The 25,016-nt window shown below is 43.0% G+C and overlaps 1 protein-coding gene across 3 annotated transcripts in view; it reads left to right on the top strand.

Moving 5' to 3' along the window:
* The window catches only part of tmcc1a (transmembrane and coiled-coil domain family 1a), a 65,479-nt gene that overhangs the window by 10,158 nt on the left and 30,305 nt on the right, over positions 1-25,016 (top strand). The window contains exon 1 of one of the 3 annotated variants that reach the window (XM_079827025.1): positions 18,590-18,700. The exons of 1 other annotated variant lie outside the window; for it this stretch is intronic. In XM_079827025.1, coding sequence (XP_079683151.1) covers positions 18,662-18,700 — 39 coding nt within the window. In that variant the 5' untranslated portion in view covers positions 18,590-18,661. Of the gene's footprint in view, positions 1-18,589; positions 18,701-22,670; positions 22,775-25,016 lie in introns of those variants that run through there. One more of the 3 variants, XM_079827027.1, reaches the window with a different exon arrangement.

Here is a 25,016-nt window from a genome sequence, read left to right as displayed (position 1 = left end):
TAAATCTATACTTATTTTAATAGTTTTATCTCACATCCTGCCCACTGATGTCCTAAAAGCAATGTTGATATTGAAATACAGTGAATGTAATGTAGGCTATGCAATACATTGTGCAAAAAGGGGGTTTATACGTTGGCCAAAAACTAAATTAATAATTTTGAAAAAGCATAGGCTATTAGAATACTTGATTACCCCATAATGGTCACTTTCATAAAAATATATTTACTTGTGGGTTTAAAATTCCACATATGGCACATTTACTGTCCAACAACAAATATTTTAGAAATATGTATATTTTAGAATTATTGCGTTCCTATTCTATTGCGCTCCGTCTGTTTGGCGCGCGTACAGGCGGCGGCGCTCGATCACGGAAGCTTGAATTTTAGCGGAGATTCACTTGCAGAAGCTCGTCCTCTCCAGACAGCAAAATGGACATATTTGCACAACTCTCTAACATTTACAGATGGAGAATATACCTGTGAAATGTAAGTTATGCACTGAGGAAAGCACCACACCTCACCACAAACACCGCAAGTAGGCTATTTGTAAATATACCTGTCAGCCTATCTCCCAGAGCATCTGAAAGGGCAAGCTGCTTTAAACTATACATGTTAACTATTTTGAAGCCCTCAATATAAAACATGTGTCATGTTTAGGACAAATTGTATCATGCACTTTCCCTGCATCAGCTCATGCTCTCCGCTATTTTTCAGATGTGTTCGTATCAATCTACTGTTTGCTTGACTTTTTCTTTTAATTTCAAATTTTTTGTTTAAAAATGAACATTTCAATCTTTCTATAGGCCTACTTCTCATGTCTGTGAGGCAAGTAGGCTAGCTGCTGAGTTTGGGTTTATTTGAGACGCGCTCCAGTTCATGTGCAAAGTGAACACTGATTAAAATTAAGATAGTCTAAAATTTATACAAAACGAAATTAACTTTAAAGAAATTAAAAATAATTTCTGACCCTATGTCTTTGACTTTGTCTATGCACTTTTCAGATTAAATTTAAAATAGCACTATAATATTTAAACATAAATATTAAACAAAATAGCTACATTTAATAGCTACAACAAGTACAGGCAAATTTCATGTAAGAACTGGATTTGAGCAAACGTTGTTTTACTGGTGAGCACGCAGTTCATGAGTGGAGCATTCGCTTGGGCCGTGAAGGCCCGGGTATTGAGAATGAGGAGATACGTCATGGTCGTGGGCGGAGTCTGAGCCCTACACCATTCTGGGATCCCACGCTATCGGTTGTCAGGGGTAACATTGTAAGAGCGATACAGAGATCAGAGCAGGCGTTTAAGCGGAGAAATTACGAGAAAACTTAGAAGAAATGGAGAAGAAGAGGTCTCTTACAGGGAGAAACGTACTACCAGCGCCAAGCTGAGGTATTTAGAGAAGCTGGCTGATATCAAAAACGTTGACCCATACGAGCTGCCACGGCAGAACTCCGAACCACCTTGCACTGAAATGTTTCTATAAATATATTTCCTGTGCATTCTGAATAATAAATATATCTCCCCACTATCCTGCAGCAGTCCAGTGCCGTCATCATTAGCAGTGTTTTTCTCTTACTGATAATATTTTATACCTATTGAGTTCATATTTTTAAATTAATTTGACTAAACATTTAAATGATCATTTGTGTGCGCCGGTGCTTTTATTCCAGCCTTCTTAAGTAGAATGAATGCTCGGTACGTGCCTTAAATGGATGTAACGTTAACAATGTTAAATATTGAATTAATCTTAAACAGTGATGCGCACACAGTAGAGGAAAATTACAGTCAACTAGAACTACCTTGAATATTAATTAAGCGTTTTGGGCATAAACATGTTTATAACATACAGTAAAATGACTGACAATGAAAAATGACAGAATAGTGATCAACATGTTTAATACAAATAAATAAAGGTTCGTATTGATCAAGTGTCTCACACTTCAGCATCGCGCTCACTAGTTAAGACCATGACTGACACCCTGTGGTGAAATAATGGCGTACGTTTACCAGCCGCTGCTTTCTCAGATCGGCTTGGGTGGATTAAAACTTCATGTTCAGTTGAGTTTGGAAAACTATGTACATAGTAATCATCAGAATATCTCTTCTCCAGTCTCTATCCGAATCCATTACCTGGCGGGCAGACCCCCAAAATGGCGGAAGGGGGGCGGGGCGCTGTGTCGTGACGACATCTCCTCATTCTCAATACTTCACTTACCGCGCCTGGACGCGTCACGCGCGCAGGGATGATCGCATTCGACACATGCGCAGTAAAAAAGTGTCTATGCTCTACCAGACATCGGAGGGCAGCACTGAGTCCTGTCATCAACGGGACATTCGCTGGGCTTGATCGGTGAAGAACTGTAGTACATCCACCATTGCAACATAGTTTGGAAGAAACACTGAAGAATCAAAAATTCTCTCTTTTTTTTCAAGCGTGTTGTTTTTAAACCTGTCTTTGCACACTCTTCTTCGACGGCTGAACACTGCTCAATACTGTGTGTATTGCCACCTAGTGGACTCTTCTGTACTGATGGCGCATGCGCTGTTGCATGCGGACCGTCCGCGCGGTCTCAAAATTTGGGCTGCGCGCGGACGGGGTGTGCGGCCGGCCGCGAGCCCTCCGAATGACGAAAATTACGTCATGCGGGCGGTGCACGAACGCGGACGGCCGAAGTATACCCGGGCCTTGAGATTGAGCTGAGCGTCGCACCGCTTTGCTCATTACAGGCTCGTTTTCGTCAGAACCCAAAACCGAATGTAGCTTTTGGTCGCATTACGCCGTATTTATTTGCACATTTATCTTGAACCCCCTCACTGAAAGCATAACTACCTTAGTCGATAACGAGTAGCTGGTAACTGGTAGATCTATAAACTCATCTTTCAGGCATTTGAACGACCAGGTTGACACTTCAGCGTGAGAAATCAGGGGTGTGGCGTGTGAGCGTGTGAAACCATTCGAATGCGTGTGTCTCACGGCCAATGCATGAGAGTTGGCAGCTCTGCCATATTTGCAACACCTCAGGGCAGCTGTTTCGGGCATCCAAGTCCTATCTATTTGAATGGGGGAATCCTGAATTCTCCAAAAATTGCTACCACACTCACAATTAAATAACATATTTCAACTCAGCAACAAAATCTGACATGAACTGTCCCATAAATTTTGTTTATTATGCACAAATAGTGTTAAAAAAGCTAATTGTTCAGGCTAGACCAGCCAATGAGTGGTGATGACTATTATCAGTCAGCGATTGGCTCTTTTATTTAGAAGGCGGGACTTTTCCCTCCATATTGCTTTGCACTTTCTCCCATTCATAAGTAATATGAGTGCGCCATTTTTGGAAAATCCACAAATATCTGGACTTCACCGCCATCTAGTGCTGGGCGGTATGACCAAAAATGTATATCACAGTATTTTCTAAATTATATCGGTTTCACAGTATATGACGGTATTTTTCCCCCTATGCATGACCGGGTGTTAACCAAATTTTCTACTGATTGAGAGAGGAAATACTGCAGTAGATTGACTAGAATGCCCTATTTTACTGTCGTGACGGGTGAATATTGTGGAAAAATTCCACACTAGAGTTAATAAAGGTTTGCAAAGCCCCACAAAATGATGCTGTGCGGAGACAACAACCAATAACACAAACTACACACTCATTACAGACACATCAATATTAAAATATGACCACAGAGAGAAAAAAAGAGTTGAGGGCACCTTAAGCATTTAAAAAATCTAACCGTATATAACAACAAACTGCCAAGACGAGGGAGAAACGTGGATATTTGCAATACATTTAAGAGCACTCTATGAACGTGTGACACACATCAGTTTAACACAGAAAAAATAAAGCAGTTACTTTTTTGCCCATTCTTCTTTGAATTGTCAGTTTATTATTAATTTACATCCTTTTGTATAGTACAACCCCAAATCAGAAAAAGTTGGGACAGTATGGAAAACGCAAAAAAAAAAAAAGTGCTTTCTAAATGTACTTTGACTTGTATTTCATTGCAGACAATATGAACACAAAATATTTCATGTTTTGTCTGGTCAACTTCATGTCATTTGTAAATATGCATCCTTTCCTGTCATTCAGACCTGCAACACATTTCAAAAAAAGTTGGGACAGTAAAGCATTTACCACTTTGTAATGTTGCCATTCCTTTTCACAACACTTAAAAGACGTTTAGGGACTGAAGACACCAAGTGATGAAGTGTTTCAGGTGTAATTTTGTCCCATTCTTCCTGCAAACAAGTCTTAAGGTGGGCAACAGTACGGGGTCTTCGTTGTCGCATTTTGCGCTTCAAAATGCGCCACACATTCTCTATTGGAGACCGGTCGGGACTGCAGGCAGGCCAGTCAAGTATCCGTACCCTCTTCCTCCGCATCCAGGACTTTGTAATGTGTGCAGAATGTGGTTTTGCATTGTCTTGTTGAAATATGCATGGACGTCCCTGGAAAAGATGTCTTCTTGAAGGCAGCATATTATGCTCCAAAATCTCTCTGTACTTCACAGAAGTGCAAGTTACCTTTGCCAAGGGCACTGACACAACCCCATACCATGACAGACCCTGGCTTTTGGACTTGTTGCTGGTAACAGTCTGGATGATCCTTTTCTTCTTTGGTCCGGAGCACACGGCATCCATTCCTCCCAAAAAATACCTGAAATAGTGATTCATCTGACCACAGTACACGTTTCCACTGTGTGATGGTTCATCCCAGATGCCTCCGAGCCCAGAGAAGTCGATGGCGCTTCTGGACACTGTTAACATAGGGCTTCCTTTTGGCACAGTACAGTTTTAACTGGCATTTGTGGATGTAACTACGTATTGTGGTACTTGACAAAGGTTTGCCAAAGTAGTCCTGAGCCCATGTGGTGATATCGCTTATAAATGAATGACGATTCTTGATGCAGTGCCGCCTGAGGGATCGGAGATCACGGTTGTTCAGCTTAGGCTTGCGCCCTTGTCCTTTACGCACTGAAATTCCTCCAGATTCCTTGAATCTTTTAATTATGTTATGCACTGTTGAATGTGAAATATCCAAATCTCTTCCTATCTTTCTTTGAGGAACATTGTTTTTAAACATTTCAATAATTTTCTAACGTATTTGTTGGCAAACTGGCGATCCTCAGCCCATCTTTGCTCCTAAAGGATTAGACCTTTCTTGGATGCTGCTTTTGTACCAAATCATAATTACAATCACCTGTTGACATCACCTGTTTCAAATCACATCATTATTTAACCATTTTACCTCATTACTAGTCCTAAATTGCTCCTGTCCCTACTTTTTTTTAAATGTGTTGCAGGTCTGAATGACAGGAAAGGATGCATATTTACAAATGACATGAAGTTGACCAGACAAAACATGAAATATTTTGTGTTCATATTGTCTGCAATGAAATACAAGTCAAAGTAAATTTAGAAATCAAATCTTTTTTTTTTTATTTGCGTTTTCCATACTGTCCCAACTTTTTCTGATTTGGGGTTGTAGAATAATCCATCGTGTCATCGCGGTCGTGATCAGACGTATATGGTTCAGTGTAGCCAAATCAGTACACATTTCATTTGAAGAAGACGTGATGAAATATGTGCGCATACACGCTTTGGGTTCACGTTTAGAGCACTATAGTATATGAAATATGTCCATAAAAAACTTAAACGTGCTCGCTCCAGTCTATATCTGTGCTATGATCCATGTGGAGAACGCTGTTAATCTCATCACATCGCTCCACGCAGAAACCGCTCTCTCGCGCGCCGCGTGTAGTTTGAATTCTCCGCTATAATCAAGGGCTGAATCCGAAAATCGCCCCCTATAACCTCAAATGGGCATTATTTGGAGGGGACAGCGCTTTGTAGTGGTGTCCCAAACCATAGTGAACGATATTGAGTGCACTCATTCTATCCCACATTGCACCGCAATAACGAGTGTACAGCCGTTGTACACACAGCGGTTGTCCGACTTCACGCACTCGTTTTCATTCACTCCTTAAAGGTCCCATGGCATGAAATTTTCATTTTATGAGGTTTTTCAACATTAATATGAGTTCCCCTAGCCTGAATATTGTCCCCAAGTGGATAGAAATGTTGATCGGTGTAAAACCGAGTTCTGGCTGTCTTTCTCTGCCTTTGAGAAAATGACAGGCCAGACTAACCAATCCTGAAGTCTCCTGGTTTGACGTCCAAGCAGGAACGGTTACCTCCCTTTCCTCCGCCCAGAGAATCTGGCACACCCATGCAAACGCTCGAGAGAATAGAGATCATTGCTTGTGAACGAGTGAACGCTGGCAGTTTCTCAGTGTTTGGATGTACAAATGAAAACAGAAGTCTTTTTTCAGTTCCTTCTGATCTGTGATCAGTGATTTCTGATGTGTAGCTAATTATTTATTATTCGTGCACACAATGCGGCTTCTCTCTCTCCAGACAGAACGGTGTTTTCGTGTTTTCTATCTTGTGAGTCAGTGTTTTTGTACGTCCTCGTCGCGTCTATCGGTTCTAAAATGTGCATACAGTCATGAGTTTCTGCTCAACATCGGCCTCACACACGCCGAAGCTCTGCACTGGCCGGTGGCCTTCAACATCCCCGACCCCCAGTACTGCATCTGGCCCACAGCGGAGGCACCAAACGCGGCGTGAGATTAAGCAGACAGGGGGTAAGCGTGAGCATATTCGGGCTAGCCAGCCTAGCCCCACAATAAACTGGATTACATTCGATTACTGCTGTTGTGTCTTTGTTTGCGCTGTGTACTCAACGCGCGTCACTGACGCTTTTATTTTATTTTAAAAATAATGCTATTATCAACACTTACTTTTAACTCGTTCATCTCGACAGCTGTAATGGTACTTTGCATGTGTTACAAAGTTGGTAATAATGATGAAGACGGACTCGGTGTGACTGGGACTCGTGTTTATTCAGAACTCTCAGATACAAACACAATAAACTTGCGCTGACTGACAGCGCTCTCATAACTCAGTAGTTACTATAAATAACTTTGTTAGCAATCGCTGAGCTCCTTCTCTGGTACATTAGTGATGTCCGGTTCGCGAACGATCTTTCTTTTGAACCAGTTCTTTTTAGTGAACCGAATCAGTTCACCAAATCGGACTGAATCGTTCTAAACGGTTCGCGTCTCCAGTCAGCGCTGATCCATAATTTATAAGTTACTAACTTTCTGACATGAGTGACAGCCCCTCCGACTAGAAATAGACTAATAACCTGAAGTATATGCTGTAACTAAAACAGTTCAGATATGCTGAGAACTGATGTGAAGTGAACTCACGTCCATCCGTCTCTCTGGCAGCAGCTCGTGCCTGCTCGTGCCTCGTAGACCTCGTTAAAACGCCCCCTCCGCTCATTTAAAATGCAAAGATGTCAGCCAATCACAACAGTGGCCGTTTTTACTGAAGTCTCACAGCAGACACGCCTCTTGAAGCAGGGCATTCAGCCACAGGGCAAACAGCAGTATAGAAAAAATGCCTTTTATTTTTAAATTATGACATTTTATGATGTAAAAGTCATACTAACAATATAAGCACACCTCAGGAAACATTATAAAATAATAGAAAAATGCCATGCCATGGGACCTTTAAATAAAGTGATAACGTAGGGAATAGTGAATGAGGGTATAGGGGGAGGTTTCGGATACAGCCATAGGCTGTAATGCGATCTCAGCTGTGCTCTGACTGCTCTCACTAGTACAGTGCAACAGTGAAATGGGTCCACTCTCAAACAATGCGCGTTCCGAACGTTTGATGATACCGGTATTGCGGTATCATCAAAATTCATATCATGACAAAAATAAATACCGGTATTCGGTATGGACCGGTATACCACCCAGCACTTCCGCCATCTACACAAGCCAATCAGATAACTCCAATATAGTGGCCAATTGTACACCTGGTATGAAGATGCGTTCCCTCTCGAACGGTCAGTTCGTACTGCGTCTTAAGACGCTATGGGATATAGGTTCGCCTATTCTCGAATACTGAAGTGTTTATAAAATCACGCAGTGCTACTGCACAGTCAAAACGGGGTCGAGACTTCTCGCAGGCTATTTGCTGGCCGGTGGTAACTGCATGAACCAATGGCAGAACAGCGTATCTGAGCGAACCTATGGGCGCTAAGCCCGTGACGCTGGACACAGAAGCCCGCAAACTGACCGTAAAAGCCCACGAAGGGCGCCCTTAAAATACGCTGAAATGCCGACCCCACCCCCTTGACATCTCAGCAGCGCAAAGACGCAGCTAAGGCTGGTGCGGACACCGAGCTAATCCGTGTCCTCAATAAGGCCGATTGTGAGCTGGGCCTGGACTGGGCAGTCCCTGAAGAGCCCACACCCAGCCGTCTTGATGAATGGTACCTCCCGGGGCGCCAGGAGGCCCCTCAGCAGAGAGCGGCACCCTTTTTTCCTGAGGTGCACCAGGAGCTGGCGAGGTCGTGGCGCGCTCCCTACTCCACTCGCCTTCGCCCATCCACTTCGCACGCGCTCTCCGCCATTGACGGTGCCGTCGAGAAGGGCTATGAGAAGCTCCCGCTGCTCGAAGAATCGGTGACTGCGCACCTCTGCCCGCCCTCCGCGATAGGCTGGAAGCCCAAAATCGCACACCCTTCGAGGCCATGCCGTGGCAAACAGGGCCTACGCTTCCTCTGGCCAAGCAGGCTCCGCTCTCCACTCGATGGCGGTCCTGCAGGTGTTCCAGGCGGAGCTCCTTCGGGCTATGGACGAGTCCGGTCCAGACCAGGAGGTTTTTCGTGACCTCCGAAGCGCCACAGACCTGGCCCTTCGAGCTACGAAGGCCACCGCCCAGGCCATAGTCAGGTCGATGGCCAGTCTCGTGGTGTTAGAGCGCCACTTATGGCTAAACCTCACAGAGATCAAGGAGGCCGATAAAACCGCCTTCCTCGATGCTCCCATCTCTCCGAATGGTCTGTTGGGTCCCGCGGTGGACGGTTTTGCGGAACGCTTCACCACGGCGCAGAAAGCGTCCCAGGCGATGAGCCACTTTCTCCCCAAAAGAGCCAGCGCCGCCTCTTCAACTCGGCCAAGTGCTCCGTACCAGCAACAGCAGCGCAGATCTGCGGCTGCGACCGCTCTCGCGCTAGCTCCCGTGCAGCCCCGCCCACCTTATGACCAACGTTAATATCAGCGTCATCACCAGGCGAAGCGCTTCCCAGGTCCCCGGCCTAAGATCACGCTGGACCCTGATCAGTCCTGATCGGCTGATCAGGAAGAGGGGAGGGGTGAGCTCCGCCCAAGCCGGTCCGCCCCCCAAAAGACTCCGAATTCTCTCCCCGCGGCCGTTTTTGTTCCGGCCCGGGAGAAACATGTTGTATATGTGAAAAATGTGAGCAGCGAGCCAGCGCTCGCGCGCGCTCCACTGCACTTTACCGTTGTTATTGCGGGTTCAATAAAAATTTGAATGTTCAACAAATGAGTCTTCTTTCTCTTCCACACCACACGAATGTCGGCGCGCGGCAAAACGCGCCGCCGTTTGACACTATAAAACCCCTATGCAACTGGGCAGAGGCTTGGAAAGCAATCCCTGGTGTGTCACAGTGGGTTATAAAAAACATTCAACTAGGCTATTCGCTCCAATTCGCTCACAAACCACCGCGATTTGCGGGCATAACTTACACTTCAGTGAAGAGCAACGTAACTCACGTCCTCAAAACCGAAGTGGAAAGTCTATTGATGAAAGGAGCTATAGAGGTGGTGCCTGCAGCTCAGAGCGGGTCAGGGTTTTACAGCCGCTACTTCCTGGTTCCCAAGAAAGATGGCGGCCTCAGGCCCATCTTAGACCTCAGACATCTGAACAAGGCTCTGATCAAACGGCCGTTCAGAATGCTGACATTAAAACAAATCATTGCGCAAATCTGCCTGATGGATTGGTTTTTCTCAGTAGATCTGAAAGATGCCTACTTTCATATCTAAACTATCCCACGTCACAGACCGTTTCTGAGATTCGTGTTCGACGGGAAAGCCTACCAGTACACAGTCCTGCCATTTGGCCTGTCTCTGGCGCCCCGCACTTTCACAAAGTGTATGGATGCAGCTCTCTCCCCTTTAAGACAAATGGGAATGCACATTCTGAACTACCTCGACGACTGGCTCATACTGGCCCAGTCAGAGGAAGAACTACAATCTCACAAATCTGTGCTACTCAGCCATCTAGAATGCCTGGGTCTCAGAATAAACACAGCCAAGAGCTCGTTGCTTCCCAGACAGAGGATCTCTTTCCTTGGAATGATTTAAGACTCAGCCCAAATGAGGGTGTGGCTATCAAACGAACGTGCTCTGACTACACAGCAGCTCGCACACTCGTTCAAAACAGGAACCAACAGACCCCTGAGAATTTTTCAGAGAATGCTAGGCCTTATGGCATCAGCTTCTCCAGTACTTCCGCTGGGTATGATGCACATGCGCCCCCTGCAGTACTGGCACGGGTTCCTTCCCAAGCGTGGCATTCAGGCCAGCTTTGGATCAAAGTGAGCCGCGGCTGTGTCAAAGCCCTGGCCCTGTGGTCGAATCCCCGCCTCTACGAGTCAGGGGTGAGCTTGGGAACAGTTTCCAGATAGATGGTGGTCACCACAGATGCCTCCAACACGGGTTGGGGTGCTCTGTGCGAGGGCAAACCGGACTTCGGCTCATGGTCGAGCACGGAGTCACGGTTGCACATAAACTGCCTAGAATTGCTGGCAGTAGTGCTAGCCCTCGAGACTTTATCACCATGTCTCTTGGGTCATCACGTCCTAGTCCGTACGGACAACACGACTGTGGTATCCTACATATATCGCCAAGGCGGGCTCAGGTCGAGATGGCTCAACCAACATTCCGGGGGAATGGTCCCTCCATCCCCAAACGGTTCAAATGATATGGAATGTTTTCGAGAAGGCAGAGGTCGACCTCTTCGCCTCTGAAGACAACTGTCATTGCCCAATTTATTTTTCAAAGAACAAGGATGAGCTGGCCCACGTATGGCCCAGCTGCCTGATTTATGCTTTTCCACCAGTACCGCTCATTCCCCAGGTCTTAAAAAGAATCAGGGAATGCGGGCACACAGTACTGCTAGTGGCTCCACTCTGGCAAACCCAAATCTGGTTTCCCGAGTTGATTCAGCTGCTATCAGCGTCCCCTTGGCCAGTCCCGCTGAGAAAAGATCTCCTATCTCAGGTGAACGGGACAATATGGCACCCCTGTCCCAAACTGTGGGCGCTACATGTTTGGCCCCTCAAGGGGAACTCGAGAACCTCCCAGTGAGTGTCCTGAACACTATCGGTGAAGCTAAAGCCCTGTCTACTAGACGTCTCTATGCAGTGTTCTCTGACTGGTGTTCAGCCAGGAACCATATCCCAGTGTCATGCGAGATATCACAGATACTTGTTTTTCTGTAAGAGATGTTGGATGCAGGACGCACTCCATCCACACTCAAAGTCTACACAGCAGCTATTGCCGCATCTCATACGCCTATAGCTGGCCAATCAGTAGACAGACACGACATGGTCATAAAATTCTTAAAGGGAGCCAGGAGGCTTAACCCTCCTCGCCCTCCTACAGTGCCTAAAAGGACCTCCCTTCGAACCAATGCAGACGGCTGAACTAAAACCGCTTTCACTGAAAACTGCTATTAGCATTGGCATCAGTTAAGCGTGTTGGTGACATTCAAGTGCTCTCTGTGAACGCATCATGTCTAGAATTTGGCCCAGGTGATTCCAAAGTCATTCTCAAACCAAGACATGGCTATGTTTCTAAAGTGCTTTCAACACCGTTCAAAGCACAGGTAATCACTCTTTCTGCTCTTCCACCCTCTGAGGATGAGAGACAGTTACACCTGCTCTGCCCTGTTAGGGCGCTCAGAGCATATTTTGAGCGGTCCTCCCACTTTAGGCAGTCGGAGCAGCTCTTTGTAAGCTTTGGTGGCCGTACTAAGGGACTTCCGGTCACCAAGCAAAGTCTAGCCAGATGGCTAGTTGATGCAATAGCGCTAGCATACGATACTATGGGCCTCCAATGTCCTATAGGTGTCAAAGCTCACTCCACCAGAGGCATGGCCTCATCCTGGGCATGGTTTAGTGGAGTGTCTATTGGTGACATATACATATATACATATAAATATAAATATATACATACATGCATGCATACATACATACATACATACATACATACATACATACATACATACATACATACATACATACACATATATATATATATATATATATATATATATATATATATATATATATATATATATATATATATATATATACATATACATATATATATACATACATACATACATACATACATACATACATACATACATACATACATATAAATATAAATATATATCATGATGTTTCAATAACTCTAGTCTTGGGCCCCCGTGCTCAAACTAAGGGAGTACATACCATTGTGCTTCATAGCAGTACGAACTGACCGTTCGAAAGGGAACGTACTCGGTTACTTATCAGTGATGTGCGGGTTGATCCAAAATGAGCGGGTGCCCGCGGCCACCCGCGGTTACCCGCGGTTACGAGTCATCCAAAAATATTTTTAATGATATTCGGGTCACGGTCGGTCGGATCGTCAATAAATCCTTATTTACCTTTTGAATGTTGAGCGTTATTAACTTTTGAATAAATGCTGACGCGGGACAAAATGCCCGATTTCCCAAAACGTTGAACTGAGCAATGCCATTGTACCATTTTAATAGGCTACTTTTAAACGCATTTAAAGTCAGTTTTATGTATTTTCTGAGAGGGGGCGGGATTTTTGTTGGGAAAGTCGGGGGAGAGACGCACACTTCGATTAGACTGGATAAACACATGCAGCATCTTAATTGTTAAGAAAATTAAACGAAATAAATGAATAAATCAAGCCTGTATTACATAACACTAGGCTATATCATACAGCATTCAGAAAAATAACAGTTTGCGCTCCTAAGGGCTTTCACACTTTTCCAAATGTGGGCTGATGAATTCTTCAAGCCGGGTCGAAACATAAACATCGCGTTCATCAATAATATGCATCTGGAGCTGAAATGGAAAATGATGGGCCGCCTCAAGAACTTCCTGCTCTCGCTGCTGCACCTCTGAGCGCACCACGTCAGGGCCTGAAACATTTTCTCAATGGCCCAATGAGCTACGATGAGCATTTACTACTTTTAAAAAATGCGGGTCAGGAAGCGGGTCGGGTACAATATTTTCTTCTTTTTTTTTTGCGGTCCGAGTTGCGGGCGGGTTAGTTGAAAACGTCGGTCGGGTGCGGGTTGTTTATACATTGACCCGCGCATCACTGTTACTTATGTAACCTGGGTTCCCTGAGATAAGGGAAGGAGTACTGCGTAGACGGCCGTGCAATGGTGCTAAAACAACGGGTGACCTTCGCTTCAGTTGAATTAACCTGATGTTTTTGGGGCATTACAGAGTATTTTAAGGGTGCCCTTCGTGGGCTTTTACGGTCAGTTTGCGGGCTTCTGTGTCCAGCGTCACGGGCTTAGCGCCCATAGGTTCGCTCAGATACGCTGTTCTGCCATTGGTTCATGCAGTTACCACTGGCCAGCCAATAGCGTGGGAGAAGTCTCGACCCCGTTTTGACTGTGCAGTCGCACTGCGTGATTTTATAAACACTTCAGTATTCGAGAATAGGAGAACCTGTATCCCATAGCGTCTTAAGACGCAGTACTCCTTCCCTTATCTCAGGGAACCGAGGTTACATAAGTAACCGAGTACGTTTTAGTGATCAAATTCTAGTGATGTGACTTTTTACACCGAGGTTTCGAAGCTTGTATAAAAAAAACAAACATCTGTAAAGTGAAGCACTGTACCGGAGCTTGATTCGTTTTGCCATAACCGCGTGATCTGTGACGTCCGAAGCTTCGTTTTCACAAATAAAATAATGTGTGTTTGTAAGCCCATATGCTTCTGTGAACCCCAGAAACCCTCTAAGATCTAAACCGCCCCTAATCCTGATATGACTTGATCAGAGAAGTCAGGAACCCTGATGCGGAGAAAAAGGTGAAAATTTGGTATAAACCAAGCGGTGAGACAGAAGAGACATCCTCATACTCATTGAGTCCCTTCACAGCAGAAATAAACATGTTTACAGCCGGGTACAAATTGTGGTTTTGGTCTATAAGGCTCATTTTGCCATTCATGACAACTGTGAGGGGGGTGAATTATTTTATAACTCATTCGTTTACATTATATAAAGCCTTAAAGTTCTCCATAATTAAGGGCGTGGTCACTTTGGGTGACAGGTGGATTGTCGTGTGTCTGCTGTCTGTTAGTCATCGCGTCACCTCAGCTCCACCCACGTCCCGCATCTTTGCCCATTTTCAGTTATCCGGGAGTGACGCACGGTGACGCACTGCCAAAATGGCCACGGCCGACATTACACTACAAAAACTCTCTTCAGAAACCTATGGCTGACTTCAGGGACACTACATCCATATTTTTTTACAGTCTATGGTATAAACACAAGAGGGCGCTACTACACAAAAAGCGTATTTCAGTGTTGATGTGTTTGTGATTGTGGAACACAAGTAGTAATACAGCAACAGAGCTGCTCTTCCATGAGTAAAATTAAATCTGTTTTTATAACAAGTATAGAGTGTTTTGTTCTGCTACACACCACTTTATTTTGTTGTGTTTTGTTTTTGGTAAGTTGCTACTGCATAAGGACATGATGGTCAAAATGATTGGTTCAGTGCACGCGTGTAACGTTACCGAATGGTTTCCGGATGGTTTGAAGCGCGGAACACACTTCAATCCGAGTCAATATAACTAAACAATGTCATGTAACGTTAGCATCACATTTGACGTGACCTCGGCTCAGGCAGTCATTCAGTGTCCACAGAATTGTATTCACTAGAAATCAACTCTTTCACTATATATATATGCTCTATATTAGCCTATATATTCATTAAATTCTACTTAACCTGTTAGTGATGTCTTGATTATTTCATGCATGTTAAATAAACCTGTCATGAAAATGACAGACACTGTGTATAAATTATTATATTTCAACAACCAATAGGAGAAAAAAATTATTATATAATTAGATTTCGAAGTTAATGCAAAAAAATTCCTTATGTGAAGTTTACATGTTTGCATACAATGTGTTATTTAAGTATTGATCATTATACCTAAAAATAAATAGCAACTGAATTTGGGCTAATAGTTTGGCCTCTATTTTGTTAACCTTTAATATTAATGTGCAAGTAAGGGCTCCCTATATAGTTTACAGCAATATCTTCAATACACTTTTAGATATAATTGAATTAATTCAAGGACAGACACTTTTTTTCTTCTTCAGTAAACCACTGTTAAATCTAAAAAGTAATTTTGTAAAACTGCTGTACCGAACTCGTACCGAACCGTGATTTCAAAACTGAGGTACATACCGAACCGTCAGTTTTGTGTACACCTCTACTGTCAGTCTTTTATTTTTTGTGTCAAGCGTCACAACACTTCCTTGAGTTCCAGGCGTTTCCGTGTTGTATATAAAATCATTTTTTAAATATTAAATGTGTCATTCTCTTTAAGTCACGCTCAGAAATGTGCCATTTGCATGTTGCCCCCCCCCCCCCCCCCCCCTCGCCCCGCCCCGCCCCGCCCCGCCCCGGGAGTACTGGGAGTACACTTCCTCAGATCCAAGATAGAATTAAGTTGACAAAACTTAAACGGTTTAAGTAAGAACAGCTTAATGCAATTAAGTAATGCTTACTTAATTGTTTTTAGTACCTGTAGACTATTGATAAGTAATAAATAAGTGTTGAATGGAGTTCAGTTGTTGCTTTTTGTCCTCACTTATTTTTTTAAGTTCAGCTTACTTGAGAATTTTAAGGCAATTGGTTTCCTAATATTTTCCTAGTAATGTGAGCACTAATAACAAGTTAAAGCTACACTGTGTAACTTTTTTAGTCTATTCTTAGCTAAAAACACTTAGTTCTTTCAAAAATATATGTGCTCATTAATGTATATTTACTTCTTTCAAGTAATAAAGTATTCTCGTAAGTTTATAATATGCCATTGAAAATACATAAGGTAATGGGATCTAACGGTGGTCGCCATGTTGCCCCTCCATCTTGAAAGTACATTAGCCAAAGAGGGACATACCCGTAAATTCAAGCTTCGCCTTTCGCGTTTTAACCGGTTTTAATACTCGATGGCACTGTACAAAATTCTCTGCCTCGCGCATGTGCACGTCAACTTGTTCAGACTTGTCTGGTGCATGTGCAGAGAGTTTTCATCTCAGCAGCGTCCAGTAACAGAGTTATACAGAGTTTTCCTGGCTTGTTTATTCCTCAAAAGTCTGTTTTTCCTTTTCAGAGTGTGTCATCGCGTAATTCAGTTGATGTCACCTCAGAAGTATTTTTGTGTCAACATACAATAGTGTAATACTCACCTATTTGAATAATCATTCAGTTATTTTGTTATCAACAATGTTTATTCGTTTTTAGAAAATATTTGCTTGTAATGTATGTTGATGGAAATATGTATCAGGTCTGATCGGCATATTAACAATTGTTATACAGAGCGCACTGCAGTGCTAACCTTAAAGCGGCGCACACACTTTTGTAACCGGACACCGCTTGTTAGCAGCAGCAGCTCCGCTCCTTTTAATGCAGCTGCATTTAGCGCCTATATATGGTACAATAAGCTCTGGTTTACGGTTACATTATACAAATGTAACTTATAAGTATAGTTATACAGTTCTTAACTGTGTATGTATATTTACCATCCTTAATTGTTCTCTCACAGAAACCACATTTATGTACATATCCACGCAAACCTGTTTATGCCTTTCAATTGGATGACTGAATAAACATTACTATCATCAAAGTTCACTCTGGATTAGCTGCAGTTCTTTCTAGCCGAATAATAAGGCCAGTTGAGTTCCAACCATCCCACTGCGCACAGAATATCCCACAGGCACCGTGTCGAATGTGGACGAGGTCGAACTGGAAGCCATGTTAATCTTGGACTAAATCGGCCACCATAGGAGTTGAAACGAAACCGGAATTGAGAGGAACAGAAACTAAAATTCACTGGATGGTCATATACCTTTTCACCACTAGATGGGGGAAAATATCACACAGTGTAGCTTTAACATAACTAATAATTTTGAGTTAAGTATACTTCATTAACAAGTTTTCTGTACAAATTTTGTTAAGTTTAGCCGACAAAAAAATAATGCTCTGCTTTACTTGAAAATTTTAAGGCAATCGGTTTCCTCACTTTTTCTAAGTAAAGTCAACTTATTATGTTTTACTGTGACATCGTGTCTTGACTTTGTTAATTAGAGGTTTCGCGAGCCTGCATTAACTCAGCACTGAATAAAAACTCTGGCATTTTGAGCGGGGAGATTTCTGATCGCGTTCGAGAGATCAACAACTACAGTAGATATGTGATTGGCTACATTACTCACCGCTGCAAAAACTCGCTGTAAATGGATGCATTTGGCACTCTCCAGAACTCAGACACAAATTTGCAAATCTGTTTTGCCAGTATTATTACAGTATCAAATGAGGGTGCTTTTGCTTGCGTTTGAGGGTGTTTAGCACCCCCGTAGAGCCGGGCCTGCGGCCAAGGCTCATTGATGCACGTGGGGAGCGAAGGCTTACCTGGGGAACACATGGCACCAGGATGCACTATGGGAAGAAGGGAAGCCGGCGGAGGCAGTGTGATCCTTTGGGCAATGTTCTGCTGGGAAACCTTGGGTCCTGCCATCCATGTGGATGTTACTTTGACACACACCACCTACCTAAGCATTGTTGCAGACCATGTACACCCTTTCTTGGAAACGGTATTCCCTGGAGGCTGTGGCTCTTTCAGCAGATAATGTGCCCTGACACAAAGCAAAAATGGTTCAGGAATGGTTTGAAGAGCACAAAAACGAGTTTGAGGCCTCCAAATTCCCCAGAATCTGTGGGATGTGCTGAACAAACAAGTCCGATCCATGGAGGCCCCACCTCGCAACTTACAGGACTTAAAGGATCTGCTCCTAAAATCTTGTCGCCAGATACCACAGCACACCTTTAAGGGTCTAGTGGAGTCCATGCCTCGACGGGTCAGGGCTGTTTTGGCAGCAAAAGGGGGACCAACACAATAATGTCATGCCTGATCGGTGTATATCACAGAAGCAGTATCTCATCCAACTTCTGTGACTGTGAGTGTCATATATCTCACATATTAGGTGATCAAACTGATATAACAACAATCTTTGTAATGGCCTACAGTGTTGTTGTGTCATGTTTAAAGTCGGGATGAAAGGGAAGTTGCGCTATAGTGTTTTCTTCCCTATATTGTGAGAATGAAGTTCTTAGCTACAGTAGCTGTGCCATTGCAGAACTAACAGAGAGGCTTAATGACTTAAAACAAGGATGATTGTTCATATGTGTCTGGCCCCATGAGATAAATTCGCTTTTATTTATGTTAGTGCACATGATTAAAAAAAAAAAGTGTGTGTATATACACAGCAATGTTTCGGGGACGTGTGAGTGAGTGTGTGTGGAGTGAGGTGAGTGATTGTGGGTGGGGGTGAGTGTTAGTTTGTGTGAGAGAGAGAGAGAGAGAGAGAGAGAGAAAGAGAGAGAGATGGGGTGGGTGAGAGTGTTTTCTGCTTGTGTTCATTCAATGTTCGTCAGTCAGGATGGTTCAGCGATTCAGTCTCCGCAGACAGTACTCACAGGTAACACTTTCAGTGTGTGTGTGTGTGTGTGTGTGTGTGTGTGTGTGTGTGTGAGAGAAAGAGAATTTCATAAGCGTAAGCAGAATACTGTACCTTTGAAAATGTTCGATTGTGAAGTATACATGGATCTAGTATGAGATTGAGAGTGCAAGAGACAGAAGTAAAAGTCTCAATTTGCACCCTATATAATTTCTTTGCCAGAGAATCATTCAAGCCATTAAAGAGACATTTTCTTTTATGGCCAATGAGGCTTTGAAATGTGGACGTCTGCTTGAGAATGCAGTACCTGATAAAGCGTCTTTTTCTGTTCCTGATAAAGTGCACAACTGAGTGTTAAGGCTGAGTTGAAGCTTTACTCGCTTTAACTTATTGACTGCATGTGTCAACAATCTCAATGTTATCTGACAAAAAGGGTTAGGCTCACACACTCTCACCACAGAGATACAGAAATCTCAAATGTCTAGTGTGTATACATTTTAATAGCATATCCTCACTTTGTTCATCCTCTCAAATTCAAGTCATGTGTAAACACTACTAAAGAAAAAGATGACTGAATTTGATCCATACAGTCGACAGTATGCATTTGTATGTTTGATCTCACTGAATTAAAAGAATGCAAACTTTACCTCATTGCATCATTACAGTAAAGTGGAGTACATTGCATATTTCTACATTTTTGGACGTATATATGTTGAGTTTGAGAGTGTGACGTAAAGTCTAGTGTGACTTTCTCCTGTGATTATAGTCACTGATAAAACTGTTCCTCAGTGATTGAATGATCATTACCTTTGCAAACAGAGATTCTTGTTAAACTGGAGGTCAATGAATCATTTGGAATATGAATTTGTTTTATATCCTAACTACTTGGCAGGTTATTTTTTGATGCAGGAAAAGTGATATCTGGTTATTTCGAGGTTTGTGAATGAAGGGCTTTATGGGTCTTTCCTGTTGTTCTGTCATTCCTCTCATTCTTTAAATTCTTACATTAGAGTCACAGGGCTTTTTTTTATTGTGAATGAAGCATGACCTGCTATACTTCATCCTTTATGAGCTCACATTAATGGAGCTAAAAAAAAAATGTGGATAAAAGTTGTGAATAAATGCACAAATCCATACATACACCAATGGAATTAAGCCCTAACTAGAGCTGATATACATGTGGATCATTTAGTGTATCTGAACTCGCATTTCTTTATTTCTTCTTCTTTCCATCCTCTAATATTTCTCATGGGTTGTCCGCTGACACTTGTCTCTGTGGAAACGCAGCGATGTGTAATCAGTCTAAATGGACACAGGTGTCCAAGTGTGACCGAGTCAACAACATCCACAGTGTTTATGTTCACTGAAGTTGCACTGCTTTATAACTGAGGCATTGTCTTGACTTTGCAAAAGAACACAGGTGTACAATACGTTTCCAACATGCTTGGTAAAATGCATTGATCACTGAAGGCATGAGAAAAAGTCTGATCTCGGTTATGAAACCACAAACTGTTTCCTGTTTCCTGTGTGAGATTCCACTGGCGCTATTATTGTCGCTCTATGCACAGAGTTCAAGCGCAGTGATGAGCCAGTAAAGAAAACACATTATCCATATGCACGTTCAGCACTACTCTCTTTAATGTCGTCATCTGCACGTTTAATGAATATTGAGCATCTATCAGTGTGAGCCGAATGAGAGTCGCAGCAGGAGTCAGATTTCATTCATCACGAGAGCGAAGCGCTGACAGACCAGATGATCGTGGAAGATTTGGTATCAAAGCTAAATGTAAAGGCGCCTATTTAAGTGAGTTTGCCATTGTACTGTTTTGTTGTTGTGTTTTTCATTAAGAATAATAGGCTAATGAACCCACAATTCAAGCAACCCGCCCCCGAATTGGCGCTAATTCTAAACCAAAAGTAAAATGAGCACAGCCGCACTGTCATTCATTCACGGCCTCATGTCATTCAAGGTTCATGTCCAGTCTGCTGCGTTTTCAGTTCATGCCTATGGAAGCTTAACTTTAATAGGAATCCATTGAAAACACTCGCTTTGCTCCACACTGCTCCGTTATGAATGCCAGAGCGGCCATGCGCATTTCACTTTTCGTTTAAAATTTGCTATTTGAAAAGCCACATTGAAGCCACATTGAGCCACAAAAACACATTGATTAACCGGTGGGAAATTTTCCTCACTGTCACATCCATAGTTTGAAATAGTTTACATTTAGTAATTTTAAAACCTTGTTGATAGATAGATAGATAGATAGATAGATAGATAGATAGATAGATAGATAGATAGATAGATAGATAGATAGATAGATAGATAGATAGATAGATAGATAGATAGATAGACAGCATGATGATTTAGCATTTTGTTAACATGTTTTAGCATGTTGTTATCTTGAATTATCATGTTGCTAACATGTTTTAACAAGTTGTTAACATGAATGAACATGTTGTTAGCATGATTTAGCTTGTTGTAAGCATGTTTTAACACATTTCTAGCATTATTTAGCATTTTGCTAGCATTATTTAACATTTTACTTACATGTTTTTTCATGTTGCTAACATGCTTGATTTAACATGTTGCTTACAAGTTTTAGCATTTTGCTAGTGTTTTATAACACATTTTTTGCATGATTTATCATTTTGCTAGCATGTTTTAGCATGCATTAGCATGTCACTAACACTATTTGACATCTGTTAACATGTTTTAACAAGTTAACATGCTTTAAGAGTTGTTAGCATGATTTAACGTGTTGCTGATTAGGGCTGGGTATCGATTCAGATGTTCCAATTCGATTTGATTTCGATTCGCAAGCTCTTCAATCGATTCGATTTCCGATTCTTGATTCAACTCAATGGATATAGATTTAAAACAAATACTATATTTATAAAAAAAAGAACAGTGAACAAGTTTACAAGTGGGTAATTAAAAAGAAATTAAGAGCCACAAAATTGTATATTAAACTCTCTTTGTTTTGTGTACACTTGGGTACATTAAAACAGAACCCATCTCTAAATGTCAAATGCATACAATTATGTTAAATAGGCCTACAATAAATTTTGATGCAACTTTATTCTAAAAAAAAAAAAAAAAAAAAGAGAAGTATTTTATAAAATTTTGTTTTTATGGATATTTTGATATATTTATTCTAAAACATACAAAGGATATTGAATGATTTTAAGCAATTTTCAGTAAAGGACAAGCTTTTCTTGCGTTTTTGCTGACCATCATTCAGACTCTGTTTGATTCGTGCCCCGGATGGTGCATTATATTTCGTCACTATCTCTGTTATTTGCGTGCCTTCCTTAGATGCGATTGCCATTCTTTGCGACAAGCATATGCGATACCGGGCAGGATTGACTGGAAACCACCGGGACGGATAACCGCGACGCGCTGGCATAGTGCTCGGGGTGGACGGATTGAACGAGACCAGTTGAAACTTTAACCGGCTTTATCTCAGACACGCGGGCAAAACCGTTCTTTAGGCATATTGCTAGCATGTTTTAGCACACTGCTTGCATGAATTAGCATGTTGCTAGCATGTTTTAGCATGTTACAAGCATGTCCTATCCTAGTTGCTAGGTTTGGTAGTGATAAATACATAGTGGATGAAGCTTAAATACTCTACTAGATGTGACTTCTATGATTATTTTATCTTAATTTTAAAGCAAACCATAAATCGGCTCAGTTTGAAAAGTATAATACTAAGTCAGTACAGTTTGAAGGTCTGACCAGAGTTTGGTGGTTGTAGTTTTAAAACTCTAGGAGGAGATGCAGTCTTAAATTTGGCTCAGAATAAGTTGTTTATATAGTAGATCAGACTTTTTCAAGCCAATTTAATAACTGGTTAATAACTAGGTACTAACCCGGAACGTTCCCCTAAACCTGACCTTAACCCATGTAGTTACCTTATTTTACCTAGTACTTTCTTAGGTAAGTGCACTTACTGTGAAATGAAGTGCAACCCTTTTGTCTTAGTAAATGGATCTAGCAGCCGTTCGGATCCGCCTCCTCTTCTGAAGCCCCACGAGAATGAAGAGCCAGAGCCCACTGCGGACCCAGAGCCTAAAGGAGCCCTGTCTGACCAGGTGCGTGAGCCAGCCCTAATTTCCCCAATAGAGATTACCCCCTAAGACCACCATCATCCCAGAGCTCGAGCCTAAAGAGGGGTCTGAACAGGGAAGCCTGTTCCTCTGGGTTTATTGGTGGAGGGATGAAGTGGAGCCCCACCCATGTTGAACCCTATTATAAACATTGAGGAATAGATTTGCAACAAGTCGGCTTTGTCGCCCAGCACCATGGCATTCCACCTGCTTACCAGGAGGCTGTTATTTAACTCTCTGTCTGTCTTTTTTCGGCCAAGGAGGCCATTTCTGAAGTCTCTGCCTATCCTGTCACGGCAAAGGAGGCCGTCTCATAAAGGCTGCAACATACTCCACTAAGAACAGAGAAAAAAGTTCTTGCTCCCAGGGCTCGGAGCCCTGGTTTGGGAGTTCTCGCAGCTCGTTCTCGACACATTGTCTGAGCATACTTTTTTTCTTGTGGGTGTCCTAGAACTGTTGTGTGATTGGTCAGAATTTTAAAGTGGGCGGGGTTAATGCAGAGAAACGGAGATGTCCGGCACCTGCTTTTCTCGTTAAGTATGGAATGTACTGGCCAGAACAAACTTTGTTCTTGTTCTTGCCACCTCGAGAAAACGAACAAATTGATTTGTTCTTGCAGAGTATGTACCAAGCTTAACCCTCTGTCTCTACTACCCAGTTCTTCGTTGACTCCTCTTAGCAGCTCGGATCAGCCTTGGACCGTCCACCTCAAACCTTCAAGCCCGTCAATCCACCTCAGCCCTTCACCCCCCCCCCCCCCCCCAGTCCATCGACCAGTCGGCTCCACCTTGGCTCCTCACTCCCTTGGCTCTCCCTGGGATCATCATCCTTCTGGCTTTACTGGGCTTCCTCGTCCTTCCGGCTCCACCTTGGTCAGTCATTGGTCTGACTCCGCCATGGACTTCGAGCCCTTCGGGTGTGCCTCGTCCCCCCAACCCTTTGGCTTCGTCGGGGCTCCTCCTCAGTTGTCAGTCGCACTGGCTTCGCCTCAGTCCTCCGGCACCCTGGCTTCACCTCGGCCATTCGTCCCTGAGGCTCCACCTTGGCCTACAGGGCCTTCTGTGTCGCCCAGTCTCTTCAGTTCCTTGGCTCCACCAGCTCCACTTCTGTCAGTCGTCCCCCTTGGTGCAGAGACCAGGCCTTCAGCCTTCAGCCTGATTATTATTTGGGGTCACTCCCTGGCTCCTCCTGCCATCATCTCCTCCCTTGGGTTGTCAGCTCTACCAGCCCTGCATCCTCCTCCTAAGCCCTCTTCTGCCCTCCTCTGTTCTGGGTTTGAGTTTAGTTTGAGTTGTTATCTTTGATGTTTCCTGTTAGTTCATGTTTCCTTTGTCTTATTTTACTAGTTGCCATGCTTATTTTTATTTGCCCTCATGTGTTTCACTCGTGTCTTGTTTATTATCTTGTTTAGTCCCTAGTGTTTCTGTGTTTATATAGCCCTCATTTTCAGTTGTTCTTTGTCAGATCTTGTCCATTTTTAGAGCGGTTGTTTTGTTTGTCGTGTTTTTGTTTCCCTGATATCCATGAGAAGCGTGATTTTAATGACACTGCTTGCAAATAGATAAAGCTCTTTAATTTCCGTCTTTGATTCGACATCTTCTTGAAAGGTGGTGCTTACGTCCATTTCAACCTGCGTTTAGCATTTGCGGTAAAATTTTATTTTACAGTTTCCTTGTTACATGTGCTTACTCTATAATATTACAGTAGGCTAAATTATGCATAATTACATGCAACCAACCTTAAACCAGACCCCAGGACATTTTAGGGTCCTTAAATGTGTGTGTGTGTGTGTGTGTGTGTGTGTGTGTGTGTGTGTGTGTGTGTGTGTGTGTGTGTGTGTGTGTGTGTGTGTGTGTGTGTGTGTGTGTGTGTGTGTGTGTGTGTGTGTGTGTGTGTGTGTGTGTGTGTGTGTGTGTGTGTGTGTGTGTGTGTGTGTGTGTGTGTGTGTGTGTGTGTGTGTGTGTGTGTGTGTGTGTGTGTGTGTGTGTGTGTGTGTGTGTGTGTGTGTGTGTGTGTGTGTGTGTGTGTGTGTGTGTGTACATACATATATATTCCGTGTGTGTGTATGCTTGATGTGTCCGGCTGACTCATGTTTCCTGTTTTTTACTCCTCTTATTCTCTCAGGATTGTCTTATTTTGGGATGTTAGGATGTTCACACACACACACTCACACACCTCATAATCATGGCATAAAACGTTGAAATTATGAAACACCAAGTCAAATGGT

Source organism: Gobio gobio, assembly GCF_949357685.1.
Source record: "Gobio gobio genome assembly, chromosome: 10".
Classification (NCBI taxonomy): domain Eukaryota; kingdom Metazoa; phylum Chordata; class Actinopteri; order Cypriniformes; family Gobionidae; genus Gobio; species Gobio gobio.
This window is presented reverse-complemented; position numbering and strand designations above follow the sequence as displayed.